General features: G+C 49.3%; 4 protein-coding genes across 4 annotated transcripts; 1 reads left to right on the forward strand and 3 right to left on the reverse strand.

Moving 5' to 3' along the window:
- Positions 1-1009: 1009 nt before the first annotated feature.
- Positions 1010-2557, forward strand: SETTUDRAFT_154796 (uncharacterized protein; the record flags this gene model as incomplete). The annotated part of the gene is made up of 4 exons (XM_008029476.1): positions 1010-1558; positions 1605-1758; positions 1809-2354; positions 2403-2557. 4 exons carry the CDS (start codon positions 1010-1012, stop codon positions 2555-2557), a joined length of 1404 nt encoding a protein of 467 aa, XP_008027667.1.
- A 765-nt stretch (positions 2558-3322) lies between these two features.
- SETTUDRAFT_20733 (uncharacterized protein) lies at positions 3323-4127 on the reverse strand (the record flags this gene model as incomplete). The annotated part of the gene is made up of 2 exons (XM_008028731.1): positions 3323-4060; positions 4122-4127. The coding sequence occupies 2 exons, from the start codon at positions 4125-4127 to the stop codon at positions 3323-3325; spliced, it is 744 nt and encodes a 247-aa protein (XP_008026922.1).
- Positions 4128-4652: 525 nt separating this feature from the next.
- SETTUDRAFT_163905 (uncharacterized protein) lies at positions 4653-6265 on the reverse strand. The gene is made up of 3 exons (XM_008029477.1): positions 6015-6265; positions 5474-5893; positions 4653-5415 (listed from the first exon to the last, which is right to left on the reverse strand). Exons 1-3 carry the CDS (start codon positions 6191-6193, stop codon positions 5025-5027), a joined length of 990 nt encoding a protein of 329 aa, XP_008027668.1. The 5' UTR covers positions 6194-6265; the 3' UTR covers positions 4653-5024.
- A 174-nt stretch (positions 6266-6439) lies between these two features.
- On the reverse strand, positions 6440-6960 carry SETTUDRAFT_163906 (uncharacterized protein). Its single transcript, XM_008029478.1, has one exon. The coding sequence runs from the start codon at positions 6771-6773 to the stop codon at positions 6480-6482; it is 294 nt and encodes a 97-aa protein (XP_008027669.1). The 5' UTR covers positions 6774-6960; the 3' UTR covers positions 6440-6479.
- Between the last annotated feature and the right edge of the window lie 1707 nt (positions 6961-8667).

Genomic DNA, 8667 nt, shown 5'->3' on the forward strand with positions numbered 1-8667 from the left:
CCGCCGAGAGATCTGCTGATGATGGACGTTATAGGCTGCTGCAGCGCGTCGAATGCTCTTAAACTGGCCTGTACGATAGGCCTGAACTGCTAGAGTAAGCCTACCCTCTTGCTGAGTAAATATCACGTTCTGTTGTTGAGGCATTGTCTTTCGTACGTGAAGTTCGCGATGCCAAGAAAAAGTGGCACTCTCGGTGGGGTGGCACTCTCGGTGGTGGAATACGTTATAAGCTAAGGTGGCTGCACTAGCCGTCCTAACTTGGACCACCCGCTACGGCCGCACTACTAAGCTACTAAGTAGATATAAGTAGCCTATCATGATCGCAATGCTATAATTACTACAACACTATGAAATCTCGTGATAATAGCGACTGTGGGTGGCTGTACAGCCTCATCTTTTGCAATAGGTTTTTTGGTGGGGTGGGTCATTGCGCGTCCTAGGTCATTGCGCGTCCATGCAGGTTAAGCACCTAAAGCTCTCGGCCAGTTATGTGAACTCCTCGACTTACCTTACGGGCTCTAGCGCTCCAGGCCCACGCGGCCCATCTTTATCTTGAGCCGCCTGCATATCTCCAGTCGTTTCGTCGTGCGTGCCGGCAGAAAGTGGAGTAAAAAGATGGCTTCTGATTTTTCGTTGCAGCCGTGAAGCTTGTCGTCAGATAGTTGGGCCCACAGGGGTCTGGCACCATAGAGCACTCCTATGCCGTCAGGCTAGGGTCCACTGCGATGCACACTCGCCCTCCCGTGGCCGATGGCATCAGTCGTCTCGATCGCAACGTCAAGTTTTAGACCGATGTTCTGCGCTCTGCGTGCTGTGATGACAGGACCCACGCCGGGATACCTTCTTGAGTGGAGGAGCAGTTCTTTGCCGTAAGTGCCACGGCTAGACGTCATACGAGCAGTGGAGGCCAAAATGTGGACTCTTGCTGGGTTCAAGAGGGCCTCGAAGCCTCGTTCCACACCCCGAGTCCCATCTCCAGCTTTCTCTCTCCTCAGCCCGCTTCGCAATCATGGGAAGCGAGTCCAGACACTCCTCGCCCGCACGAGCAGGCTCCCAGCCTGTCTCTGAAAAGGACACCGACCAGCATCAACCAAGCATGCCATTCGCGGCGAGCGACGACGAAAAGTCCCACACAGACGTCCCCGTTGATCCTAATGGCGTACATCACCCATCCATGGTTCCTGACCCGGACGGAAAGCGTGAATTGCGCGAGTGGGAGTGCTGGGACAAACTCGCGTATTCATGGCCCAAGTGGAAGAAGGCCATGTATCTAGCTTCCATCGCCGGCATCCAGATCTCCATGAACTTCAACACGTCGGTATACCCCAGTGCGGTCAACCCCGTCGCCGAACACTTTGGCATCAGCGCGCAGGCAGCGCGAGTCGGCCAGATGATCTATCTCGTCTTCTACTCGTTTGGATGCGAGCTCTGGGCACCATGGAGCGAGGAATTTGGCAGATGGCCGATTCTGCAGCTGAGTATGTTTCTGATCAACATCTGGGAGATTCCCTGCTCGGTAGCGCCCAATTTTGGTACTATCGTTGTTTGTAGAGCTCTTGTAAGTTTTAAATTAGTATTAGTGGCTCTAGTACTAACTTCACCAGGGCGGCCTCTCTACTGCTGGTGGCAGTGTGACGCTTGGTCTTATTGCAGACATGTATGAGCCAGAGACACAGCACTGGCCACTGTGCTTCATTGTCCTGTCTTCGACCATCGGAACAAGTATCGGGGGTGTCATTGGCGGTCCCATCGAACGCTGTAAGTTCCTTCATGACTATATTGCAAAGCACGCACTGACATTTCTGGAGACCTTACTTGGCAGTGGAATTTCTGGATCCAACTCATCTTTGGTGTCGTGGTCCAAGCAGTGCACTTTTTCATGCCCGAGAGCAGAGCCACCATTCTCATCGACCGCGAGGCCAAGAGACGACGCGAGACGGGCGAGGATCCCAACGTCTATGGACCAAATGAACTAAAGAAGCCCCGTATTTCGCTCAAGGAAGCTGGAAAGATTTGGCTGCGACCCTTTGAGATGTTCATCCGTGAGCCGATCGTATTGCTTCTCTCGCTGCTGTCAGGTTTCTCGGATGCCCTCATCTTCACGTTCCTGGAGGCTTTCAACGTCACCTTTCCCAATAACTTTGGCTTTGGGACGCTCGAGGTGGCTTGGGCATTTATTCCCATCAACGCGTCGTACTTTTTTACGTACTTTTTATATTGGCCGTGGTTCTGGCGCGATGATCACCTGCGCAAGAAGAACGGTCCCGACTGGATGACACCAGAGCGCCGTCTGAAGCCACTTCTTCTACTTGCGCTATTTGAACCTATTGGATTGTTTGGCTTCGCGTGGACTTGTAGGAAAATCCTTTGAAAATATCCTAGAAGCTAGCTAACTCCTTCAGGCATGGGTCCTCCCCAGACACATTGGATAGCACCAATGATCTTCTCGTTCCTGGTCGGTCTCGCCAACTTTGCCATCTACTATTCCTCGGTCGATTACATGAGGGACGAGGGCCAGGTGCTCGAGGAGGTGGCGGCAAGCGCATGGGGGCTCTGATTTGTGATCGCATCTTTCGAGCATTGCTGCGTACCGCGAAGACGGTGGCAACTGGGCTTTTTTTCTGCGGCCAAAGAGCAGCATTGGCGGGTGCGTTGCGGTGCGTTGTGAATGGGCTAATAATCTGCGTTACTATGTCTTTTGGGGGGGTTTGTTTGTTTTGTTGTATTTTCTTTGATGAGGGTATTGTGGGAACAAAGCGGATCGTTCTTTTATGTCTGGTATGATTGTTGTAGCAGTGTCGATTACACACTCCAAGACTGAGCTCGTGTGAAGAGACATGTTGGGTTGGTGCAGGTACAGTGAGTGGCATTGTGAGAGTACACGCAAGTGTTGGGTAGGAATTGGTTGGTTATCAAGCCATGCTTTGCAGTCAGGAATATTTTTCTGCGAATGCTTAACTGACATGATGGGGAGAATTCGTGTAAAACGTAGGCTGAACGACAGCCATTGCTGAGTAGTGGTGCAAGCCAATGTCTCAACTCTTATTCTTGACTTGAAACTGTCTTGGTGGTATGAAAGTCTGCGAGAAGCGGTCTTGTTTAAATTGTTTGTTGTCATTGATGTCGTAGCTACGATAGTCTGAGTGATCTTGTTTCATAGTTTCGTTGAGTCGTATAGCTACTCAACCTAGTGATTACAGGACTCCATTATCCATACGATCGTGCTGATTGTGAAATACACCGCTTTATGAAGCAATCCTCCTGACGTCACTTATAGGAATCCAGTTCCTTAAACGTCCATCATGCCCTGCGTGTTGATTACTCAAGCCGGCAGGTTATCAGCCTTGCTAAGCCGCCTAACCCCCTCTGCTTTCCTATCCTCTGCAAGAATCGAGGCAAACTTGCTGGCCTTTCTAATCTGAGGTCCCTTCCAGTAGAAAACGTAGATTGGAACAACGACGAGACATGAAAGCCCAGCCAGGACTGTAGTCGCGTACTCGGATCTCTGAGGAGCTGAATCGGCAAGGTTGTGGTATAACGGCGTAGCATACATGGCGGAGATTCCGGCAAGGAAGTCACGAGCAAAGGCGTTGCCACCGGTAGCTGAGGCGGAGTAGGGACCGTACGCGGCAACGAGCACCTGCAAGACCAATTCGTGCGCGTGCACCCGCAGCCGCAGCCGCGGTACGATCTGTTTCCCGCAGGCACCTCCATGTTCAGCGAGGACCTGTATGATGATGATGATGGTAGTGGTGGTGGTGGGTTGTGCAGGCAGACTAGTCTTTGTGAGGGAAGTGAGGAGGAGGAGGAGGGAAATGGAGATGCTGAAGCTGGTGAGTATGAAGTTGAGTATGAAGATGGAGATGAGAAGGGTAATGACGATGACGATGACGATGACAATAGCAGGAATGACAATGGCAACGATGAACACGAAGAAGAAGAGGAAGAAGAAGAAGAAGAAGAAGAAGAAGAAGAAGAAGAAGAAGAAGAAGAGGAAGAGAAAGAAGAGCAAGTATCCGAAGAACCAGAACCAGAACCAGAACAGCGAAACACGAAAACTCTATACGTCTCATACGTCGTACGAGAAGATAGTCCTATGGCGGATGCACAACCCCCATCACCCCCATCACCCCCATCACCATCATTTTCCTCTTCCTCTTCTCGTCCAGCAACCCCCGAGGAAATGTACAAACCACCACCACACTGGATCCACAGCACCCATAACCATAACCATATTACTACCGCCACTCATAATATGGAGCTGCAATCTGCTACACCGTTTCCATCGCCGAGCAAGTGCAGTACTACAACTCTGCGTCGCTCCAAGGCAGTCAAGTATAAAGAGCTTCCCGGATTGAGCGGTAGGCGTGGAGAGAGGAGAGACTGCGGGGTTTCGGTTTCCGAGGCTGGGTAGGTGAGGATATGGCTTTTGTGGGATGTGAGATGTGAAGCATGGGGTATGATAGTAGTTTACGCACAGAGGTTTGGATATCCAAGAGATTGGTATGGGATGCGATGCAAGAATCACTTGTCATGGGCATTGAGATACGAAACAAGACCAATTCTTCTAACTATGAACACTAGTAGGATATTACGAGAATACAACTGAAATATTTCTATACTTCTAGCCTGTGACGAGTTTTCTTGGAATATCATGAGAATATCCTGAAACATTTTAATACCTGAACTTCGGCTGCTAGTCAATTAAATCAAGTCACGTCATGCAATCAGTTGGACATTATGAGTTGAGTCTATTGTGCAGCAAATGTTCCGACCAAATCGTACTGTTACATGATATCGCCCTCTATAGTGAAGCAATACCCAAACCGAAAGGCTGCAAATAAAACACAACCACAGGTAATACAAGACCAAATGTGACATCGAATCAAACCCCATGCCAGCCTTTAAAAAAGGAAAAAAAGACAGACTTTTTGCGTAAAAACAAGCCCATCTTTCGAGACTTGATGTCATGGCTGTGCTGGAATCATCTCTTCCACTCCCCCCGAAACGCACAAGACGTAAACTTAGTTGGTCTTGGCGATTTCAACACCTCCTGTCGCGCCCAGGGCCTTCTTGATGTCACCGTAGATGGCGAACTGACCAGCAGTCAGGGTACCAACCATGAAAAGACGGGCACCGATACCACCAAAAGAGCCACGGATACCAAGCTCCTTAGCAATCTTGATTAGACGGCTCGTGGTTCCCTCTCCAGGCAGACCCTTGGTCTTGTTAATCCTGGAAAGCATGGTGTCGGCGGGCTGGGAGATGATGGCGGCAGCGAAACCAGCCACCAGACCGGAGCCCAAGTTGTAGAAAGTCTGCATACCGGCAGAGGTCTTGCTCTTGTCGACAACGGTGTAGACGGCCTCGCTAGCCTTCTCGAAGACGACGAACTTGGCCATGGTGTAGGGGACCCTGTGAAAAAAGCGATTAGTTGGTGGGCGTGTTGGAGCACGAGAAGAATATGACATACTGCTTGAACAGGATGGGGCCGAAACCAGAGTAAAAGGCACCGACACCCTCGTTCTTGAGGATCTTGGTGAAACCACCAACGAGACCGTTGGCAAAGGTTGGGTCACCGACGAGACGGATACGGGTAGCCTCAAGGGGGCAGAGAGCGACATCAGCGAAGAACTCGGCGACGGCGGCGGAGGCGAGGTAGACGGCAGTACGGTTGTTGGATGCGGTCTCGTAGCCGAGCATGTTAATAGACTGCTGCTTGAAGAACTCGTATCCACCAAACTTGAAGGCGCCCTGGAGGAAGTAACCAGCGGCGGTAGGACCGAAACCAGTCCAGACAGCGCCGGCACCCTCGTTGGCGATAACTTTCCTGAAGCCGCCAATCAGGCCATTGTTGTAGGTAGCAGGGTCGAGTTGGATGCGGGTCTTGACGCTGCGAAGAATGTTAGCTTGGCATTCTGTCGTCATTTTCGATAAGCCAACTGTTATCGCGAGAAAATGCTGCCGACAGCCATTGTCATCGCTCAGGGCCATTGCGGGGCGGAAAAACATACACATCGACGGGCGTGAGGGCACCGTGAGTGACGGAGCAGCAGACAGCACCAGCAAAGGCGAATCGCGCGTACAGAGCGGCACCGGTGGGCGCGGCTGGGTCGACGCTGGCTCCAACCTTGGCCTTGACGGCGTCGAGCTTGGAGGAGCCGGTGGCGGTGGGAGGGGGAGCAGTAGACATGTCGCTGGTGTGGATGGGGGGCAGGCGAAGAAAGTGGAGTGGAGAGTTGGGTGTGGTGTTGAAGATGGGATGGACAGTCGGAGATTTAGCAAGCCAAAACCGTCATTGTTGGTGAGAAGTTTTGTTCTTGGCGTGCTGGACCCGTTCTTTTCCGACCGCAATCCGGACACCCGTCCTGCCCGGCACCGCCTCTCCATTCACGTCACCGGGGCTTTTTGCATGCGGCATAGTGGGCTCCGTTAATCCCGCAGTGCTCCCTTCTCTTTTGGCACACATGTGCCCTCTCTCAACACCTCACCGCAGTCTCAAAGTCGAGTCCCGCTTGCTTTTGGAGTTTGGAATCGTCCCCCTTTACATGTGCCCGTGTATCCGTGCGAGGCCCTCGACCGCCGCTATCAGCTTCCGCCAGTCCGCCCAGACATGTCTCCATCTCCATGATATTGAGGGACTTGGGCATCCGCCGTCTATGTTCTCCCCACACCAGATAATAGCGTCTGCCCCATCCTCGAGGCCGTGACGCCATCTTCTGACCATGGCGGGATGAGTGCTTCTCTACAGTGACCGTGCGCCAGATGGTCATGGTCGCCAGTTGGACACCCCAACAACAACAATATAATCAAAAAGATGAGGCTGTACAGCCCCTACAAATCGTGATAAAATTGCGTAAAGCTAGGATTATACTATATACAGGCCTACAAAAGTTTTAGCTTATTTAGATTTTTTTTCAGAGGGCGTTATTAGTTAGTCTTGTCGACTACGCAGTACAACAGCTGGTGCACCCCTTACGGCTCTTACCACCGCTAGAGCAACACCACCACGCTTTTAACGCTTTGTAGCTAGCTTATAAGGTTTTAAAGCTTTGCGCTTACCCTTTTAGGGCAATTGTATAGCTTTTTTAGCGTTGCGGAGGCTTCTACAGCGCTCCTTTTCAGCTTGCTCTATAGCCCTCCACTTTCTACTCTCCTCCTAACCCTTCTCCCGCTTAACACGCTTTACAGCTTTAATTTAAAGCTTATAATCGCAATTTGCCTTCTTAATCTTAGCTTACTTAGCTTTTTAAAGCTTTTTAAGCTTAGCTTGTTATTATTATGCCTTCTAACAATCGCGGGATCGTTGTACACTCCTAGGCGACCATATTTTAGCTCCCCTATAGTAAACCTCGTCCTCATCAAGCTAGAGGGCGAATAACTGCTTTAGTCGCCTCTCCTTGATGGCTAGGGACTATCTAAGGCCCCTAATCTCCTTATAAAGTATACTGTTTTAAGCTAAGATGTAGCACAAGCTTCGTTAAAGCTTCTTAACATCCTTACTGTAACGGGTCGAGTCCTATTAGACTGCGCACGCAACTACAACGCGCCCACCGCGCCAAAAAGGCTGGCACAAGATATCAGAGCTGCTGATATCGTTGCGTAGTTGATACATAAGATAGCCACCGCTATCTGTACTGTAGCGGGCTACCTAGCCCGTTACACTTACTACTCTAATCCTTTACCTCACAGCGTACAATTAATTTAAGCTTAAGCTAATCGTCTCTAGAGAGGACTAACTAGCTGCTTTTAAAATCTAAAGCCTCTTTGGCAAACCTCTTAAGTACAACGTCTAGGTTGGCTAGCTGTATACTAGTGGCTTTAAAAGACCTTTGAATAAGTTAAGGCCTGAATACAGAGGTCCAGAACCTCTAGAAGAGCGGGAAGAAGTCTCCTTTAGTCAAATTAAGCAACCCCTGGCTGTCCTGTAGGTATCTAGATAACTAAGTTCAGTAAGCTGTTGCTAGGGGTTTAAACATCACCACATTAAGTAGTTAAAGCGTATATGTAGCGTAAGGTAGAAATATAAGTAAGAGAATGTTGTTGTTGTAGCAATACTCAATAAACTCCATAGTTATATAGGATCCGTGGCCGTTAAGGATTAATAATTAATACCTAGTTAAAGCGTATGGTCTAGTCTCCTGTTCAAAAACCCCCTTAAGCTAAGCTAACCTAATATTATTATGAGTATAGCTAGAGGGAGATAAGGTTACAAAGACTAAGTGCTCGTTAGCTTATATAGCTTTAACCTAGCTTAATTAAACTAACTTATTAGATCCCTAGAAGATAAGTGTTAGACTTAAAGCTATACTATCTAAACAAATATAAGCTATAACCATTATCTACTTATTATTATTATTATTATTATTCTAGTTTAACGTCCTTTTTCAGCCCGAAGGGCTATATAAGACGTGTAGGGTTTTTAGGCCTACAAGTATCTAAGTAGGTTGTTTCTAGCTACGATATTTAGGAGGGGTTTTAACTAGATGAAGGTGAGGCTCGTAGCCTATTGGTTGGTAGGTAGGGGGGGGGAGGATAGGGTGGGGGAGGTGTATGGCTACCTGTTACAGGTATTACTCCTCGTTTTCTGTGTTTCCTTTGAACCAGGCTTGTGTTCTAGCCTTTGTTTCTTGAAAAAAGGTAAAAGTTGCTTCTATACCCTCTTTT

Source organism: Exserohilum turcica, assembly GCF_000359705.1.
Source record: "Exserohilum turcica Et28A unplaced genomic scaffold SETTUscaffold_3, whole genome shotgun sequence".
In the NCBI taxonomy this organism is placed as follows: Eukaryota; Fungi; Ascomycota; class Dothideomycetes; order Pleosporales; family Pleosporaceae; genus Exserohilum; species Exserohilum turcicum.